This window comes from Dama dama, chromosome 19, assembly GCF_033118175.1.
Source record: "Dama dama isolate Ldn47 chromosome 19, ASM3311817v1, whole genome shotgun sequence".
In the NCBI taxonomy this organism is placed as follows: Eukaryota; Metazoa; Chordata; class Mammalia; order Artiodactyla; family Cervidae; genus Dama; species Dama dama.
In genome coordinates, this window is record NC_083699.1 from 37,673,415 (window position 1) to 37,694,486 (window position 21,072).

General features: G+C 45.5%; 3 protein-coding genes across 8 annotated transcripts in view; 1 reads left to right on the plus strand and 2 right to left on the minus strand.

The window, feature by feature from the left end:
* The window catches only part of MAP3K13 (mitogen-activated protein kinase kinase kinase 13), a 160,451-nt gene extending 149,553 nt beyond the window's left edge, over positions 1 to 10,898 (plus strand). For 5 of the 6 annotated variants that reach the window (XM_061166747.1, XM_061166746.1, XM_061166750.1 and 2 more), the window contains 3 exons: positions 838 to 908; positions 3,019 to 3,316; positions 4,731 to 10,898. In XM_061166747.1, the coding sequence (XP_061022730.1) occupies positions 838 to 908; positions 3,019 to 3,316; positions 4,731 to 4,832 (471 nt within the window). In that variant the 3' untranslated portion in view covers positions 4,833 to 10,898. Of the gene's footprint in view, positions 1 to 837; positions 909 to 3,018; positions 3,317 to 4,730 lie in introns of those variants that run through there. The other variant, XM_061166752.1, reaches the window with a different exon arrangement.
* A 124-nt stretch (positions 10,899 to 11,022) lies between these two features.
* Positions 11,023 to 20,214, minus strand: TMEM41A (transmembrane protein 41A). Its single transcript, XM_061166755.1, has 5 exons — positions 20,018 to 20,214; positions 17,457 to 17,610; positions 15,251 to 15,412; positions 14,549 to 14,687; positions 11,023 to 12,897 (listed from the first exon to the last, which is right to left on the minus strand). The coding sequence occupies exons 1-5, from the start codon at positions 20,134 to 20,136 to the stop codon at positions 12,677 to 12,679; spliced, it is 795 nt and encodes a 264-aa protein (XP_061022738.1). The 5' UTR covers positions 20,137 to 20,214; the 3' UTR covers positions 11,023 to 12,676.
* LIPH (lipase H) overlaps positions 17,471 to 21,072 on the minus strand; it is a 57,572-nt gene continuing 53,970 nt past the window's right edge. Inside the window, exon 11 of the transcript XR_009696962.1 lies at positions 17,471 to 17,610. The gene's annotated coding sequence lies outside the window, so the exon portion shown is untranslated. The remainder of the gene's footprint in view (positions 17,611 to 21,072) is intronic.

Below are 21,072 nucleotides of genomic sequence, written 5' to 3' on the forward strand. Positions count from 1 at the left end.
GGGATTGTTGTAATCCTGTGCATCATGGTGCTGTGGTTATTGATGGTTGATCTTAAGTAGGCTGTTCCTGTGCCCTGGAAGGGAAATAGAATCTTCCCTGAAGGGAAGATTGTGTTCTTAGATGAGACACTTACACACCCTTCCAGATCAATCACAGAGCCCAAGCAGTGATGGGGCCTCAGATGTCCCAACCAGAACTCTCTTACCCATGCCTATGTGCTGACTTAGTCGTATGTTAAGTATCTACTTTGTATGCAGTGTTGTGTTAATGGTAGAGAAGGAATACAACAGAACAAGATGGGATCTGACCTTAAATGATGTATGCCTTAGTAGTAGAGATGATGTAAGCATAATAGCTATAATACTAGGGGAAAAGTGATTGTTACATAAAGAGGGGAAGTAGTTGTTGGGCTTTGAAGAACTGAAAGATCACCTCTTGTTGAAGTCTTTCTGTCAGAGCCTAGAACCACTAGTGACAGTGGTTACAAGAGAACACCCCCAAATCTAAGACCTCTTCTCTAGTTTCCCCTCCTGATTACTCACCTGTGGACATTCTCATGGAAGCTTCACCTCCCTGAGGGCAAAGATAACCCAGCCTCACCCAGTTCTATACATCCTCCAGCATCTAGTGCAAGGCCTAGATGGACACCCAGGGAAAGTTGCTATATGAATGAATGAAGAGGTATACTTTTAAAAATGACACTTAGCAAGCTACCTCTCGGTGCCTCTGATGATAATCTTTCACAGGGTCTCTGTGTGCATATGTGTGTGTGCATGTGTGTGTGTGTGTGAATGTAAGAAAGAGATATAAGACTCTTTTCTCCTTGTTCTTCTCAGAGTGGAGATGACTCCTCTGAAGAGGAAGAAGGGGAAGTAGATAGTGAAGTTGAATTTCCACGAAGACAGAGGTAAAACCAATAAACCCATGTGATTGCTCTCAGTGTAAGCAGGGAGAATCCTGAGTTTGCCATACCTCCAGTTCCACAACAGGCCACTTTCTAATAGCCGCTTATAGGCAAGTGTGGACCCAGTGTTCATGGTTTCCTGTTGGCCATTTTGGTAGCTGGCTATGCACTGCAGATCCTAGTTTATCCAAATTCACTAGATAAGAACTGAAAGATGGGGAAAATGAATATGACTCAAGGTTATAATTGAGAATATAGTGGGCAGTTTATGAGAGATGGCTGTGCTGTTTTATGGGTAATTTTATTGGTTTCTAGTGTACCTCCTTGTATTAGTCTGCCCAGGCTGCTGTAACAAAATACCACACATTAGGTGGCTTAAACAAAAGAAATTTATTTCTCCCAATTCTGGAGCTGGGAAGCCCAAGATTGCTGGTGAAACCTCTGTTCCTGGCTTGCAGACAGCAGCCTTCTGGCTATGTCCTCACATGGTAGGGGAGAGAAAAAGAGCATGAGAGATCTTCATCTTCTTATAAGGCCACAGTCCTATCAGATTAGGGCCCCACCCATATAACCTCATTTAACCTTAATGAAATGACTGAGCACATACGCACACCTCCTAAAGATCCCATCTCCAAATTCAGTCACATTGTAGATAAGGCTTCAACATATAAATTTGGAGAGGATACAATTTAATCCATAGCACTTCCCATGCCTTGGATTTTATACCTTACCAAGTTAAGTATAGTTAAATGAGTTGATCCTCCTTCAGCCCATCCTTAGAAACAGCTTCCTGCCTAGCCAGCAATAAGAACTTTGCTTGTAGGACCAAAGAAGCACCACACACCCCTACCTCTAGAATTAACAGCTGCTGTCATGTAGAAGTATGGAAGGGAGTTTTCCTCCCAGGAGGCCTTTTCTGCTTATAGGCATTCTGTTCCTGAAGAGAAAGACTGTAAGAATCCCCCAAGAAGGTTTGTGCACCTGCCCAGAACCAGGAATTTCCTGAGACCAAGGGACTCTGCATACTTGGGTAGATTGTATTCTGGGCCCATATGCCATGCACAAAATTGAAGTCCGTTCTCACCCCTGAGTTATTCCTACCACATTGCCGTTGCTACCTTATTTCCTTGGACACTATGTTTTCTCCTCTGCAGTGAGATTGAGCCTGGATAGCTGTCTTTTCATCCTCTGACCCCATTTTATGGGCATCACAATTACTTCCAACATCTGTTCCTATGGTCACCATTAACTCAGCCCACCTGATGGCTTCCCACCTTTCTTTCTTGCTGTGATACAGATTTTGTTTTTAACCTCATGGTTTTGCTTTTTCTATTATAACATTCTTCCCCTTGTCTCCCTTCTGGGTTACCAGCCTTGAGAAGCTGTGTGAGTCCTACCTTAACTTCCCTTTCCCACCTGGGCTTCCTCCATCTGGACTCTTGATGCTATCACTCTAGCCCATCACCTGGCCTGGTCATCAGCCAACCTCAGATCACAGGCCATCGGAATCGCTTTGTACTAAGAAATACAGGAAGGTCAAGCAATGACAGAGGGAGAGGCAGTCTTCATTTTTATTATTTGTTTTATTATTTTAAGACAGTGTATGCTAACAGCATTCTTATTTACTAGGCTCCTTTGTAAACAATGGGAAAGAAATGAGGAATTTTTGTAAATCCCCTCCCCCCTCCCCAGAAACTGTCTCATCAGAGCTAAACCCCGACTTTGCCTGGAATGAGCACCTACTGCTGGAGAGTGCCCACAGCTAGAGTCAACATTCCTTCCAAGCTCGTTTCTGTTAGGGGTTGATCCACAGGGTGGTAACAGCACTCAGCCTTCCAAGGCCCCTGTACCCAGTGAGAAACGTACCGCCAAAGACCAGCGGTAGCCATCAGCTTTGGAGCGTTGTGTGGAGACACATAAGCCTAGAAAACCAAATGAAAGAGGGAATGCAGATTTCCCTCTTTGTTGCCTTAAATAGTTTCTACCTCTCTGGATTTGGCTCTCCCTCCGGGGCAAGCAGAAAACTAGATCACCTCCCACCAAGGCTGCGACCAGCAGACAAGAAAAACAGCCGTTCCCAGGACTAAGTTCCTCTGGTTCTTTGTGGTTCTAGGCCCCATCGCTGTATCAGCAGCTGCCAGTCGTATTCCACCTTTAGCTCTGAGAATTTCTCTGTGTCTGATGGTGAGGAAGGAAATACCAGTGACCACTCAAACAGTCCTGATGAGTTAGCAGATAAACTCGAAGACCGCCTGGCAGAGAAGCTCGATGACCTGCTGTCCCAGACGCCGGAGATCCCCATTGAGATATCCTCGCATTCGGACGGGCTCTCTGACAAGGAGTGTGCCGTGCGCCGCGTGAAAACACAGATGTCTCTGGGCAAGCTGTGTGCGGAGGAACGTGGCTATGAGGTGGGGTCTTCTCCTGTCTTCTCCTCTCGTCACTGTCCCCTTTCCTGGAGGTCTTTGTGTTAGAACATGCTCAAGTCCCTATGGCCTTTACAATTATGGAGAAAGGCGTGGCAACCCACTCCAGTATTGTTGCCTGGAGAATCCCACGGACAGACGAGCCTGGCGGGCTACAGTCCATGGGGTGGCAAAGAGTCAGACACAACTGAGTGACTTAACACACACACATATAGGATAAAATAACTTCCTCTATGAACTAAGTAGAAGTATAGTAAGCCTCCTATATATGAACCTTTAAGTTGCCAACTTTCATGTTCGCACGTCCAATCACTTGAGTTGTTTCCTGTGTCTAGCGTACATTGTCGTGTGTGTGCATCCTTCTCCTAGTGGTTGTGCTTTTGTGTTACTTTACAGCACTATATAGAGTACTGTAGTACAGTATCAATATTTCAAGCCCAGGATGTCTGGAAGCAAGCATAAAAACAGCAGTGATATAGCTGGTATTACTGTACTTTGCAGGGTACTATACTATAAGATTAAAAATGTTTATTTGTGTGTTTGTTTTTTATGTATTATTCGTGTGAAAAGTATTATAAACCTATTACAGTACAGTACTATATAGCTGATTGTTTTAGTTGGGTACTTAAGCTAACTTGGTTGGACTTAATGAACAAATTGGACTTACAAATGTGCCCTGAGAACAGAACTCATTCGTACTCATTCGTATGTAGGGGACTTACTACAGAGATAATAGAGCTTCCCACAATGGGGTAGTTCTCCCAGATGAAGCACAAACATAAAACTGCTCAGGAAGCCTTCACCCTGAGATTCAACTCAAGCATCACTTCCGACCCTATCTCCCAACCTAGCTGAGGGTATGCGCCTCCCTCCCCCAGGTCCGCACTAGCCCGCTACATGCTGTCAGAGCACTTGTACCACTTCAGTTAACATACAGTACTGCCTTCTCAGAGGATGGGTCACATCGTGGTTGGCAGTGTAGACCCTGGAGTCTGACTGCCCAGATGCCAACCTTAGCCTTTCCACTCACTCACCGAGTGATGGGCGGCAAGCCACTTAACCGCTCTGTAGGTCAGCTCCCTTATCCCATATAGAGGCATGATAACAGCCTCTATTTCACAGAGGATTTGATGGATGTTAAAGCACTCACAGCAGTGTCTGGAACATAGTGAACAATGTATGTGGGGCTGTGGTGCACCATTTTCACTGTCTTCTTCATCATTGTCGTCATCATCTTTCTAAGTCTTCTTTCTCTATAAGCCCCACAAGGACAGGGTCTGGTCTCATGTATGTTAGCCAGTAACCCAGCACAGGACCTGTCACATGGGAGGTGTTCAAAATACATTTACTGAGTAATTGGAGAAAGGAATTAAGGTCTTATGTTGTCTTGACTTTGCAGAATCCTATGCAGTTTGAAGAATCGGACTGTGACTCTTCAGATGGGGAGTGTTCTGATGCCACAGTCAGGACCAATAAACACTACAGCTCTGCTACCTGGTAATGAAAGAACACCCACCCTGAAGATCTCATGACTATACTGGCATTTCCAATTCACCCCACCCCCAGACTCTTCCCACTCTCTCCCTGCTTTTTTGTCTGGGAGGAGAGCTGCCCCATCTTTCTTACCCCTAGAAATGAGCTGCAATAACGGGAACATGAGACTTCGCAAATCTCTGGAGAAAAATATCCAAATGAAATTAAGTCTCACTGAACATTTCAATCAAGAATGGCAGGGATCTATTTTATTGAATATTCTAGCTACTGTAACATTGATATTTATTTTTGTTTGACATTTTAACACTTTGTACTGTAAAGAGTGAACTATATATGATAGAGAAAAAGACAATAATTTCTTGCAAAAAAAAAAAAAAAAAGCGAGCGAAAGGAGGAAAGAAAAGAAAGTGAAATTTAGGAGCAACATCCTTGGGAGTTTGTGGGACCAGGAGGTATTATTGCTACTTGAACAGGGGACCAGTTCTTTTGGCCATAAGTGACTGAAGAAGAGCCAAAGCAAGACATACTGAGCATTTTAGAAAACAAAGAGCAGCAAAAGAAAAGCAATTCCAGGTAACTTGTGAACAGACCACACTAAATTCAACCAGCTTGTCCAGATGGGTGATGCAAAGACCTAGGAAAGTTTGGCGACCAGGTACTTGTATCCAGGGTCTTTGAGGGCATGTGTTCAAAACTGTGTATGTGGAAGCTGATCTCTTTTTAAAAATTTTAAGCAGCATTTGGTAGTGAGACTTAGAGATAGTGTCCAACCTTGTCCTTGACAAATATTCCGCTTTTTAATGCTGTCAGTGTCATGACCTTGGCGAGTGTGTTACCTTGACCAATGTGTTGATTTTTCATACTTGAGTGCCATTTTCCTGTATCCTACTTCCTTCCCACCTGTTGACTATTTCTTTTAGGGGAAAAGGGGGCAGGGGAGAGAGGGCCTGAGGAAGAGAGAGGATAAGACAACAGTGTTGGAAAAGCAAATGTGCAATTTGTGAAAGGACATTCACAGAATGTCTCAGTTTAACTACGTGGAGAAGATGGGAATCACCCCTCCCTGGGACCAGGTGGTTTGTCTTCTAGAGTTTTATTGACTTACATGGAACAGTCTTGGAAGGCAGCTAGGAGGTGTGTGAGTCTGCCCAGTGTCCAGTCCCAGACCATACCCCATGTTTGTATTAACTCATTCTAAACCCAGAAGCTTTCGTGAGTGACTACCACTATCAGAATAAAGGCAAAACAGGCAATTTGCAAAAGGCAACCCCTCCCCCACCATGATAGCATTTCTGTTAAATGCTACTTGTAAATGCTATTTGGCTCCATGCAATTTTGAATAATTTGATTTGGAAATTCATAGAAAGAACAACTGATGCTAAGCAGAGATTGGAAAGATTTTATATTGTCCAAGGCCTGACGTCCTTTCTGTCCCCAGGATCATGGGCTCTGAGAAACAAACCAAGGTATCTCATGGTGCCTCAGTTTTAAGGAAATTTTAATCTAGAATTTGATATAAAAACAGATGTTGGCCTAGATTCTGTCTCTAAGATTAGTCACTGCCAAACACCCTTTCTAGGCTCAAGACCTAGAGAGGATGGTTTAAACGCTTTGACACTGCATCGGATTGGACATCAGGCAAGACTTACACACACAGGTATTAAACCATTTCCAATACAGGTGAAAGCATCACCCTCCTCCAAGTGTCACTGATTGCATTGGCCAAAAAGCAAAAGCAGGAGGGAATTTAGAGCAATTCCTTTTGCTTGTTTGATCCCTCAGTTTGTTTACACTTTATGTTGAGACATTGATTTAAAATTTAGTGTCTATAATTTATAGCTCTTAGGTAGGATGAAGGAAAATGTTTAACTTATACAGAGAGCAGTATTGTTTCATTAAATTATTCCATTTTGTATGAATTCTGTAGCTGGACTACATGAAAGATCTTAAGTTATGGCATTATTATCATTGTTATTTTATTTTATAATAATTATTATCCTTCTCATTTTCTGTCGATCAGAAGGTGCGGTTTATGGTATAGCACAGTGATTGTGTTGATTGCTAACCATGAGTTATTACGGATTTTTATGAAGGAAAGAAAATGGAACTGCCGTGTGGGAGCTCCCTGGTGTTCGTCTTAGCTGTATTCCCTCATTTTCTGTGTACAACAACAATCATCTGAGGATGCGGGTACTGCCCTGAGGCCCAGTGGTTAACGCTGGGATTTTGACTTGATCACAAAAGCTCCTAGGTGGGCAGATGACTGAGTGGTGGACAAAGTTCCAAAGCTGTACACTTTCTCAAGTTTCTTAAGAAATAAAATCATGCGATCCATTAGAAGCACAAGAGAATTATTTAATGCCCTGAGAGAAACAGGCCTACAGGGAACCTGCCTGGGGCCTGTGGGATAGATACTTTCAAGAACTGGCAAGATGGTTTGTAATTGCCTTCCTGCTAAATCCCATAAAACCAACCTTTTTTCCTCCTAGTTAGGAGACTAAAAAAACGGAAATAGATGGCATGACCAAAAAAAAAAAAAAAAATGCCTAGCTGTGGTGATGATTAGAAAAGTTCTAGCCTGAGGCCTAATCTGTCAGTCACAGAGCTGGAAAGTCACCTTTTAAAGACCATATTTTTCATCCTCTGACTTCAGACCACACTGTACTGTGAATCTCTCTGGCTCATTACTTCTGAGAACAGAGAGGCTACAACTCTGTGTCCTCTTTCTGTCCAACATAAAACACTGACCCTTCAGCTTATCCAGGCCTTGCCCACCTATAGTGGCCAAAGAGAAACATGAAGGTCAGCGTGTCTTATCCCTTTCAGTGATGATCTTCCTGGAAAATCCACTCCAATACCTCATCATTTTGATACCTTTTGAATTCCCATCTGGACTGTCTGTCATGATAATGCCATATATCTAACTGGATTGACTGTTAAGAGCATGTTAGGGCCGCAGACAGTGTTGAATCTTCAAGTCATTCACTGTATGGTCAAGAGCTAAATAAAGTTCCACATTGAACATTTTACTTATTTTCTTTAGTAGAAGTGACTAGAGGCTTCAGAGAAGATCAGTGTCTTTAGAGAAATACCTTCTCTATCCCAGGCCGCCCTTCACTGCCTGCTTTGAAGTAACCAGGACAGTTTTGAATTGGTGTGTGTTTCTTTGAGAACAACTCCACAGTCATCTGGAGTGTGGAATGAAGAGCTCAGGGAATTTAAGAGCTAATTCTTCAGTCTGACAACTGGGCAACAGCACTTTAAGGAAACTCCCAGGACTATGATTTCAAGCTTCGGTGTCGATCAAAAGTTTAACCCCCTTGGGATGAATTCCACATTCGTTTAGCATCTGGTTTTGACTGACTGCAAGATAATGAGTTTTAATTTGTGTTGCAGATGAGCATTTCATTCTGATTCACATCTATTTCTAGATCATGTCCTCTGAACAACAATTGCTCTTAAAATTGCTTAGCAGAGGGACTGAGAAGCCTGCATCCCCTTTGAAGTTATAATAGACCTTACCACTGCTAAAGCCTGCATCTCCTTTGAAGTTAAAATAGACTTTACCACTGCTAAAGTTTAGATTTGTTTGCTAGATTGTGGCTAACACCTTCCCAGGGAGGTGAAGAGCTAGCTGTGTTGTAAGATGGTTTGGTATGACCTACTTGAAGTTCAGATATTTAAAAACTTTGGTATCAACAAATCCATCCTTCTAGAATTAAGGATATTTTTAGTTGGATTTAATTAGTACACTGGAGTTCCATTTCAGGACCTCATTGTACTGAATTTGCCTCTTATCCAAGTAATAATAGACTTGATGGTTTGGGGTTTTCTTGGTACAACCTAATTTTAAATGCCCTCTCCCACTGTGGAGCACTGATTTTTTTTTTCAATGTGAATGTATCCTTATTGATCAAAAGATTTACCTTTCTTCCATGCCCTTATGTCTCACTCTCCACCCCCTTTTCTTAAAATGTTTCTACTTGAACTTGCAACTGAATTCCATAAATCCCAAGGAATTCCTGCCCTCCTCTGCTCATAGTAGAGTTTGCTATGTTGTGTTTCATTTTTCTGCCAAGCCAGAAACCAGAATACCACCACATAGCACCATCTACCATCTTCACCCTTGATATCCCAAACTATGTTATCTATTGATCACCATATTCTTTCCTGCTGAACCTGGACACACCCTCCAAACCTCTCACAATACAGCACTTGGAGCAATAATTACCACTTGATTGGAACTGGTGTGCAAGGGGAGATCTATTTGCTGTTCCAACCTTAGCCTCATAATTTCCTAAGGTGGTTTGAGATCTTGAGTTAGCCCACACGGCAGAATGACGGGATGTACCAGTATTCTGCTTATAGGTCCCACCCTGTGGCCAGGGGGCAGCATGAAAGGCAGGAAAAAGGCTCCATGCCTCTACCCACTGCCCCTTTGGTGTATGATTGCAATTGAATTCCAAAATGTCTCCTCATTTACATCACTTCATTGTGTTAAATGAGTCTGTTCCTCACCACCTTCTATAAACAGAGGGTTAATTAAGAAGTCCCAGTTGCTTGCTTCTTCCTTAGATTCTGTGAGACTGAGATACCAAAATGATGTGACATCCTTTTTGACTTTTGAATTGTTCTGTGTGAATTTAGTGCCTTTCTAGGCAGCAAGAATTTTCTTCATTGCTGATTTCATAGAAAAAATGCCCTAATATACTCACACCGCCAGTGTTACCAACATATACGGACTAGCACAGAAGAAATCACATTAGTCTGCCTGTTTGCACGTTACAGCCAATACTGCAGCACCTGTTCAAACTGGAACAGACTAGACTGCCAGGTGGAGGACCTTTGTAGAAACTGGAACACTTCTCAGGGACAGGTGGCAGACCCTGTTCTGAGAAACAGGGTCACCCAAAAGGAGTTGGGTGAAGGCTCCCCTGTCACGTGACCAGAGCACAGTGGCAGAACTTCACACAGAGCCAAGTCCCCCGGCAGACAGCAAGGCCACTGTGAGGGAAGTGCTAGCACTAGTCGCTCAGGCGTGTCCGACTCTCTGGGACCTCATGGACTGTCTGTGAAGTTGTCCAGGCAAGAATACTGGAGTGGGTTGTCATTCCCTTCTCCAGGGGATCTTCCCGACCCAGGGACTGAACCCAGTTCTCCTGCATTGCAGGCAGATTCTTTACCTTCTGGGCCACCAGAAAAGGTACTGTAAGGAGACTTCCAGCCAAGTCCCAGGCCTACTCTCCAGAGCCACTTCACAGCACTCAGGGGAACACTGGCTCCTGGGCCTAGGCTCTTGCCTGGTGATCAGGCAGATGGGGTCCTCCAGGGGTTGCAGGTCAGAGGGAACCCCCACCAGAAGGTGCAGGCTAATAGGAAGATGTCCCTTATTGATGGTGTCACCCAGGGAGCTCACTCCCTCCAGAGTGCCCACTTCTCAGATTCTGGAAGTGTGACAACCCACTTGGATTCTTGATTGCAATAAAATGTGAGTTCAATTTGAAGTGAATTAACTTCTTTTTTTGTAGTCAAGTCTCAAAATTAACTCCCTCACCTGCATCCTCTGTGGTCTCCGGTCCTGTTGGTTCTCCTGCTCCTTGTGCAGGTTCTGATGCCGGCTCTCCCTCTTTGTATCGACCAACTGTACAGTGATGGGAACAAGAGCGACTATCAAAGCAAACAAATGCATGGAATTAAACAAAAAGTGTACTTCACTGTTTTCTGTCCTGTCTTTTCCTTAAGGACTGCTTGTGTCCTGAGAGCTACCTTCACAAGTTTTAGAATTTGTCAGGGAAAGGAAAACTTTACACGACTGCGTTTCCTGCAGCCCGGAAAAATAGGTGGTGAGAAAAGCTGGTTTCTGTGGCATTTTCATCAGACACACCCACAGAAAGAAGAGACGACCATCATCATGTTATTGTCTCTTCGTGATTATTCTGTCACATCCGAGACAGGCATTCTGCTCCTTTCCCACAGCTTTCCTGCTGCCCACCTTGCAGCTACTTCTCTGGTATGAGAACCCAACTCTCAAGTGCACCTAAGAGGGAAAAGGCAAAAATGAAAATCTTCCAATGCATACAACTGGTGAGAAACCTGAGAGCAGAAAGCTAAGACAACACATTGGATTGTCTGATTTCAGCCAATCCCGATTCCCACTGGCAAAGTTAGCAACCTGCACAAACACACAGCACACAGAATACATATATCCATTTATTTGGGAAACTGCTTTGCCTGTAAAGTCACAACTGCTAAGGCACATTGTTGCGAAGTCAAGGGGGAGGAAGGAGAGAGACAAATCCAAGGATCCAGGTAAAGGGCAAAGGGTACACGCTTTCAGCAGTGCAGAGAGCTTCCGGTGTCTCCCCTCCCTTCTACCACAGAGCTTCACAAAGAACCATGGATTTCCAAGTCCAGTTGGTGTCCTCCTCATGCCCATTCTTGTTCTCAAGCTTCTTTTAAAGCAACACATGCTTAAAAATGAAGTCCTTGTTATGTTTTTTTGGATTATACTGTGTCCAAAAAACACTGCTTAGGAATTCATTCTTTATAGTGAACAAGTATTCCCAAGAATTCGTGTAGAACAACTGATCTGCATTAAGCCTTGGCAAGATTCTTAGCCAAGTCAAATCAAAAGCCAGCAGATGGTGCCCAAGGGCAAGAGTTCTGATAAGAAATGATGACTTACTCCTGTGGGGCACAGGATCCCAGAGCTGGTCATTTTAGGTGCCAAGGTCCTTTTGTCCTTGGAACTGAACTGATCTGTGCCAATTACAACACTACAGCTATAGAAGGCAGATAGCTACAGATTCATTAAAACACAACACAACAAAGTAATCCAAAGCCAAGCTTTCTCCTTGAATTCCCCTGAATTGAAAGATAAAACAGAATTATCCCTCAGTTATTTTCAGGAAATGAAAAAAAGCATTTGGAGGGTACGCAGGCTGGTACCTGCGTACCAGCTGGTACCATGTACTGAGTCCATCTCCCAGCAAGACAGAGGAGGCATTCTCACACAGAAAGGACAGACTAGAAAAAAGGTACTGATGGTCATTTGGTTCAAGTGAGTCGAGGGCTCTGCACATTCAGATGGGTAAGCACTTCTCCAGAACATATTCATAACATACAGAGTGAGCTCCACTGATATTTAATAGTCCAACTGCAATCAGCTGAATTGTCTGGACATGCAACCAAGAGATGTGACATATGTGGTACTATCAGTGCATCTGAACACAGAGAACATCACAGCAATCACTGTGCTTTGGAGCTGCACATGGAAATTGTATGCAGTCAGCTTGTTTCCCTTGATTAATGCAAGAGGTAGGTCATCAGCAAAATAAAAAAAAACAAAAAAACGTGTACTGAAGAAACACTCTTCAGGAGACTTAACAGGAAGTGTGGTGTCAGTGATGTGGGTTCACGTCATTAATCTACACTTAGCATGTCCACAAGGGACGTAAAAGGATAAAACCTGTCACAACAGCCAATCCCTGCACGGAAGAGGCACGCCAGACCAGGGCCGTCAGCATCCTCTCCCAAGACCGCTCAGGGCTGGGCAAGAGGCAAGTGTGACACTCTACCCTGAGTTCCGTGTTATTCAGTAAAACACAAGCAGGATTTCCGGGAGGCCGTCCATTTTGCAGAGTGTCTTGCTAAATCTCGGCTGGTTTGAGAACCTGACACGATTCACCTTCCAGAGCACAGTGTCCTTCGTGACAGGACAGAGCACACAGAAGAAGAGCGTCCAGATCACCTACTGAGAATAATTTAAAAACAATGAGGGGCTTCAGAGGACCACATCCATTACACACGTAAGCAACAGAGTCCAGGGAGATAGCACCCAAGGGACCCAGATCACGTGACCTTCCTACTATTCAGAGAGTTAGCATTGCTTGTTTCTTTCAAACGTAGGTCTTTCTGACTAAATTTTTTAATGAGGGTTCCAGGAACTAAGGCCACCAGGGCAATGGCCAGCAGTTTAAAGGCAGTTTCCCAGGAGAAAAGAGCATCCAGAGAGGTGAGAGTGGACAGGATGGAGCCCGTCTGCACACAGATGAAATTATATGGGATCAAACCTGGAGGAAGAAAAGGGAAATCCTGTTACTCTGGGATGGGAAAACGAAGACCAGCAGTGTTTCAGAAAGGTCACCAGTAATTCACAACAGTGACTCCAGTTTCATATGTGACTTTTGTGCAATTCTGACCCCTAAACATATTTCCTCTTTCCCTTCTTCTCTTCCATTCCTTCCCCTCCTTTCCTCGCTTCCCACATACATTTGCCTCATTAAACAAAAGGACTTCAGATGGTTTGCAATATATATATATATACACTACAATAAGATTTAAACATTTTTTTTAAATAGGGGAAAACAAAAGAAGAATAAAACAAAATGAGTGAAGAATAAACAAAATTAAGGCAAAAATGCAGAAAGTTCACTCATTTGCTAGACGTGTCCCCAGATTTGGTTCCGAGTACCCAACAGCCCAAGCAAAGAGAAGCACCAGCATTATGAGTTGTGCAGTATGCCTAAGATAAGAACAAGTTTCTTAGAAGTAGCAGTACTGTTTCATACTCTGTACTGTCTGTAAGAGGTCATCAAATCCACTGGATCCCAAAAGTGACTGGTGGCCCAAGAGGCTGACTATATCACAATCCCCCGGTGAAGCTGTTAAAAACACACCCTCAGGGACTCTGGACCCCTGGGTCTGGGTCCTGACTCCCACTCCCAAGACTCTGATTGGTTTGGGGCCCCCTGATGATCCACTCCTCTTCTCTAATGGATGATGCCTCAAGATGAGACTCATCAAGGTCATACAACCTGTCAGAGGCGGAACTAGAACCCAGGTCTCTGGAGTCCTTCCAAGCCTCATGTACCTGGTTAATTACAGGCTGCTAATAGAGACACGGAGGCACTCTCATCTAAAAGCCGGTCTGACAGAATTAGCTATGGTTGATTCTGCTTCGATTTAAGATCTCAGCTTCTCTCAGGAATTCCCTATTAATAGCAACTGCTCAACCACAGAGCTGTCATGTTTGACCCAGAGCCCTGAGTAGTCTTTCCCTCCATTTCTAAAGAAGGTTTAAGAGAGATGACCCTTGCCTTAGGCTTGGAGAAGGTGGGGTGGTTTACTTCCAGTGTGGGGAAAACCATAGTCACTGATTCACAGGATGTTAGCCATTTTCCCATTCAGATGAAAGTGGTCCAAAGCTCATACTTAGAGAAACACTGCTGTCATCCTAGCCTTGCATTTGGCCAAGTGGCTCATGGAGGGTAAGGAGCTTGCTGAAGGTCATACAATTGTCAAAAGGCAAGAAGGAACTAGCTCTTCCTAAGGCAGATCTTAATGGAAATAGGGGCCAAAATCAAACAAGAAGCCCTTGCTCTGACCTTCCTGCCTCCACCTTCTCTTCCAGCCACAAACCTGAACTCTGCTTTCACTGAGCCCTTACTATGGGCCAGGTCATGTGTTACACAGATTACTCTTCTAATCCCAGGGCCTACCACAGTACAAACACACAATAGACATTAAATACAGGTATAGAATGAACAATCCCTAATTCTTCCAGAAGTATTTTTTGGGTTCTCATGTTCAAGCCCAAGTAGACCTGCTATCAGGAACAATTACATTAGACAAGGCTGGATGATGCTGTCCGTAAGCCTGGCTCACAGAGGCAGGCATGTGCCCGAGACAACTGTGAGACTCAGACTTACACGCATGTCTTACCGATAAGAACAGAGAAGAAGAACTGCATGATGGGGATGTTCAGAATTGGGGCCGAGAGGTTCAAGAACCAGTTTGGCGTCATAGGGAAAAGTCTCAAAAACAGTAAGAAGAAAAACAGGCCATTTCTGTTCTCCTCCACCTGAAGCCAAAGAAGACAAGGCCATTAAGAAGCAGAAAGAGTCTCCAGTTGGTGAAAAATCTGTTGGTGCCAGGCACTGTTCTAGATACTTTTCATATTCTGTAAATTTCAGGGCAGAGATTGTTTTCTTCATTTTTAAAATGGAAGCAGCTGGGACTTCCCTGGTGGTCCAGTGGTTAAGAATCTCCTTTCCAATGCAGGGGACGCAGGTTTGATCCCTGGCTGGGGAACTAAGATCTCACATGCTGAGGAGCAGCCAAGCCAGAGTTCCACAACTAGAGAGCCCAGGGACCACAACGAAGACCTAGCGCAGCCCCCACCTCCCCAAAACTGGAGGTGCCTGAGGCTCAGAAGTCAGGAACCTGCCCAAAGACACAGAGCTGGCAGTGATGGAGCTGGAGGCTGAGCTCAGGTCTTCATCTCTAGGAGACATCAATAGACGCTCTGGAGTCTCCTGCGGCAGGGGAGGGGGGCACTGTGGGAACCACCTGCACTACACTCCCCTCAGGGCCACGCCATGACTTTCTAGGGACCCAGCACTCAGAGGTACCCTCTAGCCTTACCTTCTTCTGCAGCAGGGCCACTTTGTCAGGAAAGTAGAAGACCACCAGCTGTTTGCCAAAAACACTGGAGAGCAGGTAGCAGCCTGTAGCACCCACTGAGGTCAGCACACAGCACAGCAGAAGGCCCAGCCAGGGCCCAAACAAAGCACCAGCTAAAACATTCTGCAAAGGAAACAAACGGTCTGCCGTGAGGACATCCGTCAGCTGCCAGCCATCTCGCCTTGGAGCCTGGGAGGCCTATGTTCCCTCCTGCTTCAGTGATTTTCCTGGACAAAAAACCCTATTCCCATTGTAAAGAGATGAATGAAAGGTGATGAAAGATCTAGGAACTACAACCCTGGCTTCAGTCTTCTCACCCTTAAAACTGGGAAGAGGATTAAAACCTCAGAGGACAAGACAGAATTAAATGGGAAAACCTGCGTCTAACACCCAGCCTTCCACATGGGCTGTGATAGGTCCTGCAGACCCTGAGGCTCTGGGGAGGCAGAAAGAAAGCTCACAAATTATTTTTGCTATTCTAAATGGATACAAACCATGGATTTCCCCTTAGTTAGACCACATGAGCTTTACAGAATGTCTCATTTCTTTGCTTTCGGCAGGAATTACGTATCTGTGGTATGCTAATCCTGGCAGTTTTGTGTTGATCAGATTTCTAGCTGACACTCAAAAAAGCCTGCAATGAACCAAAACGGAAAAGTGAACCAATACTTCCTAAATGCAGTCTGGCTGATAGACACCATCCTGCCAAACACAGAATCCAAGAGAGAAAATAAAAGGGGGACCTGGAAGTGAGAAGGCGGGGATCTCCTCAGCACCTCCAATGTGCTAAGTACTTAACGACATGTCCGATTTAATCCCCAACAAGACCCTGTGTGGTATGGCAGCCTCACCCGACTCTACCAGTGCGAGATTAAGTATGGTGCCCAAGGCCACATGAGGAAGAGATAGGATGCACCCCCAGGGAGCAGTTGGCTCTTTGCCCTGCAGAGGGATCAGCTCAAGAGAGAAAGAGGTATGGGGGCAAACCCAGGAGACAGATGGCCTCTGACCCCCAGCACCACACATGTCCCCATCTCTCTTGGCATGGCTATGTTTGCTTTTCTTCCAGTTGCTAACAAAGACACTGCTGAGGCAGATCCGGCCTGAGCTGAATGTTGAGGCAGGAGGGAGAGCAGGACAAGAAGGAAGCTTTCAAGGCTGCCTGCTCAGTGCCGAAGCCGCTGTGTGCCAGGCGCACCATCACTGTGCCAGCCCTTCTGCACCCACTGGGTCATTTAATCCTCCCACGTAACAATCCCAGGGGGTTACGTAGGCAAGTCTCTGTTCCACAGATGAGGAGGCAGGGTTGGAGAGGATAAATGGTTGGCTCACTGTTACACAGCTGGGATCTAAACCTACCCAAAGCCATAATATACATATACATTTATACCAACCAGCTTACAATGCTGCTGGGAGGACAGCACAAATTCTCCTGTATCACCTGAGATGGCAGCTGGTTAGAAGCACCCAAGAGCCCACGCACAAGCCTGGATTTAACCCTGCAGCTCTCGAGAGCCAGGGGGCTGCCTGGAAAACCAGAGTGACTCATCCTCACCACACCAGGGAGGTTTCCCGACCCTCTCCAGCCAAACATCACCAGGAACAACCTGCATCTGTTCATCAGACACTTACGAAGGCACTTCCCTGTGGCAGGCAAACACACAGGCTGTGAACAAGGAACAGGCCCAGCCCTCAAGGAACTCACAGACTAGTGGAGAAAACAGATTTTAAAAGAAAACCAACATGCAGAAGGGGAGAGGTCTCAAGGACGGTGCTCCACAGCTGTCAAATCCTTAGAAACAAAAGCAGCAAACTTGAGAGGAGAGCTAGGCTCTGGAGCTACAGGGTGAGGGGGTGGGGCAGGGTTCAGACCCCAGCCCTTCCCCCTCCTCGCCTCGTCACCAGGGACAGTTACTTAACTTCTCACCATTCACCTCCTTGTCTGTGAAATGCAGGTAACAATGCCCGTTACTGGCTCTTGGGAGAATTAAGTAAGGTCGCGCGGGTAGAGCAACTAGGACAGTGCCCGACACAGGGAGAGCTATCAACAAACAATACCCACGGTAGCCTGTCCTCTGGACTGTAGGCTCTGCAGCCTAATGGCCCCTCTGCAAAGAAGAACGTGGCTTCCTGGGAGGCAGGCACAGGAGGAGGGCAGGATACTGACCAGGAAGCTGGACCCAGGGATGGCAAAGCTCTGTTTGTAGAGGTAGGCACTGCAGAAGAGCAGGAACACGTAGACCTGGTGTTCCTTCCGGTATTCTCGAAGGACCTCAGAGAGTTCCCGCAGCTCAGCCAGGTCCGAGGGAAACCATAGTGACCTGGAGATTTGGAAAAGCAGATGGAAACAAGAGTCAAAAACAGCCTCATACCTAATAAAGTCACTTGCTGTGTCTTCTTTCCAAAACAGGTTGTTTAATGTGCCCATCATTTGGTCTGCTGGGAACCAGCAGAGATGTGGGAGGCTAGGATGATGGATGACCTGATATTTATAACACAGCAGAGGTAAGGAGAAGAGCCTCGGTTTGGAAGCAAGGGACTTGGCGTAGCATCTGAACTCTGCTACTATCCAGTGGTATCTCAGGCTAGTCTTTGAGCCTTAGTTTCCTTATTGGAGAAATGAGAGGCTAATGGTAGATAATCACTAAGTTCCCTCTTAGCTCTCAAATTTTATGGACTAGTCTTTTTAAAAATTTTTAATTGGAGGCTAATTGCTTTACAATATTATGTTGGTTTCTGCCATACAACAACTTGAATCAACCATAAGTATATATATGCGCCCCCTCTTGAACTTCCCTTCTACTCTCCACCCTATCCCACCTCTCTAGGTTGTTACAGAGTACAGGGTTGAACTCCCTGTGTTATACAACAACTTCCCATTAGCAATCTATTTTACATATAGTAATGTACATGTTTCAATGCTACTCTCTCCATTTGTCCACCCTCTCCTTCCCTCGCTGTGTCCACAAATCTGTTCTCTATGTCTGCGTCTCTATTCCTGCTCTGCAAATAGGTTCATCTGTACCATTTTCCTAGATTCAATATATATGCATTAATACATGATAGTTGTTTTTCTCTTTCTGACATCCTTCACTCTGTATAACAAGCTCTCGGTTCACCCACCTCACTAGAACTGACTCAAATGTGTTCCTTTTTATGGCTGAGTAATATTCCATTGTATAAATGTACCACAGCTGCTTTATCTACAAACAATAAATGCTGGAGAAAAAGAAACCCTCTGGCACTGTTGGTGGGAATGTAAATTGATACAGCCACTAAAGAGAACAGTATAGAGGTTCCTTAAAAAAATAGAAATAAAACTACCATATGATCCAGCAATCTCACTACTACTACGCATATACCCTGAGGAAACCATAACTGAAAAAAACACACGTACCCCCAGTGTTCACTGCAGCACTATCTACAATTGCTAAGACATGGAAGCAGCCTAGAAGTCCATTGACAGATGAATAGATAAAGAAGTTGTGGTCCTTATGAACTATTCCTAAGAGGCAAATGGATTAATTTCTAGGCAAGTATTGAACACCCTGAATTGCCTTCCTTTCCAGGGGCAAACCCTCCCCCCTAAGCTTTAGGCCAGACAATTCAAACTTCACACTTCTCCTAAGTTACCAGGTAAAACGATTGCTTTATCAATCACAAAGGAGACAAAGGTTCCCTGGGAAGGTGTATTTGTCCCACACCATAATCTTCTTGATAATATGCCAGGCTTGATACCAACCCTTTCGACCAGCCTGCTTTTCACCCTGCTTTCTATATGGTCCTCAGTGCACTCTGATTCCTGTACAAGAGTTACCCTGTACAAAGGCTACCTTGCCTCTGCCATCTGAACAACTCTGGACTCCATCAATGATCAATTACATGCAAACCCTCCTGGTTCTCATTAGAATGTTTCTCTTACTCTGACACCCCCAGCACAGCCTTCCCAGCTAGAGCAAAACAACAGTCACTGAAAACAGTTCTCCTAATATTCAAACCTAAGTAACATAACATCTTCATTATCTTTACAAATAGTAGGCCGGTTTCACGACAAACCGGCCCCGTAAGTATCTTGTACCGCCTCCTGCCTAACACTGTGGGTAAGTAAAAGGAAAAGCTGAGCCAACCAAGAAGAGACAGTCGATAACTAATTAGTGAATAATTTAAAGTTGTCCATCAACGTTTTTCCTCAAGCCCGATATGCCTTCAAGTCCCAAGGGCCGATCTGACCAGAAGTGAACTGGGGAGGACGAAGGAGGGAGACTGAGAGCAGTCTTCACGAACCGGCTGCGGGTCCACATCGGGGCGAAGGTGGGATGCAAATAGGGGTCAGGGCTGGGCCTGGGAAGGCGACGGGAACATCGCTCAAGAGGCGATCCAATGCGGGGAGCAGAGGTGCTCCAGCAGGATCAGCCCAAAGTAAGGCGCCGCGTTTCCCTCCGCAACTAAAAAAAAAAAAAAAAAAAAAAACAGAAGGCACCAGACAGCACTCCCGCGCGGCCGGCAGCACGCAGATCCCAGCCAGGGCCGGGTCCCGGTTCCAGTTCACGCGGCCTGCCCAAGACCGTGTAGACGCGGCCCAACCTCCAGTCCCAGGACTGAAAGCCAAATCCCGGCCTCCGACGCCTCCGATCCGGGAACCCGAATCTCCGGTTCCCAAACCTCATCCTCGGACCTGGCTGCCTTCCTCTGACCCGAACCTAGGACCCAGTCTCCGCCGCCACGCACCTGTCTGCAGCCTCCTCGGCTGAGACCAGTGTCGACGCGCGAGGCAGTCCCGTGGACAGCAAGTACAGCGCGAAGGTGCTGCCGGCGAAGACCAGGAGGAGGCCGAGTAGGGAGTGCATCGCGACCCGCGTACTCGGACTCGCGGGGCCACGGAGCGTCCTGGAAGTAGTGCCAGGAACCTCGCTGCCTGCCGGCTGCGCCAGGGGAGCGAGTTAGCAGACGGACAAGGGCGGGGTCTGCTCCAGGCCCCGCCCCCATCACCAGGCCCCACCCCCGGCCCGGACTCCGTGAGCCACTGGGTCGAGAATCCAGCAGAGAAACCGTCCTTCCTTCTGCTCTTGCTTCTATTCTCGTTCCGTCTGTATATCTTTTTCATACGTTTATCTCTGTCTCTTTTCTCCACTTATTTGCTGGGTCCCTGCCAGGCGTTAGGACGTCCGGGGTGAATCAGGACCCCGGACAACAGCAAGCTTGCAGTCTAGTGATCAAGATAGGCTTGTTGACCACCAGCTGAACCAGAGGCTCCAGTCCAGTGCGGTGGGATAATCAAAGCGACCACGGAAATAAGGAGAATTTCTTTTTATTAAACTCCTACTATGTGCCTATTATCCCTAATCCTCACAACAGTTCTGCAAGATTGGTTTTTTGTCTTTAACAGATGAAAAATCCAAGTCTCAGATTAAGTAACATCCCCCAAGAGAGCCACAATCAGAATCCAAGTCACCCTGGGTCCAAAACTAGTGGTTCTGTACTGCATGGATTCATGGAAGAGGTGGGGTTTCAGTTTACCTTAAAGGATGAGCAAGATTTCCACAACAGAGACAGGAAAGAGAAGGTGAACGGGGGACCCCAGGAAGGGACCAGCATCTAGTTTCTGTGAAGCCTAAAGGGGTGAGAAATGAGTGAGAAGGTGGAAACAAACTGGAAAGCATGGAAGAGCAGCTAAGGAGTTGGATTTTTTTTTTTTTTTTAAATATTGTACATGAGGAGACACCAACAGAGGTGTTTAAGCAAGAGAATGATTTAGTTCCCATTTTAGGATGTTTTCCCTGGCA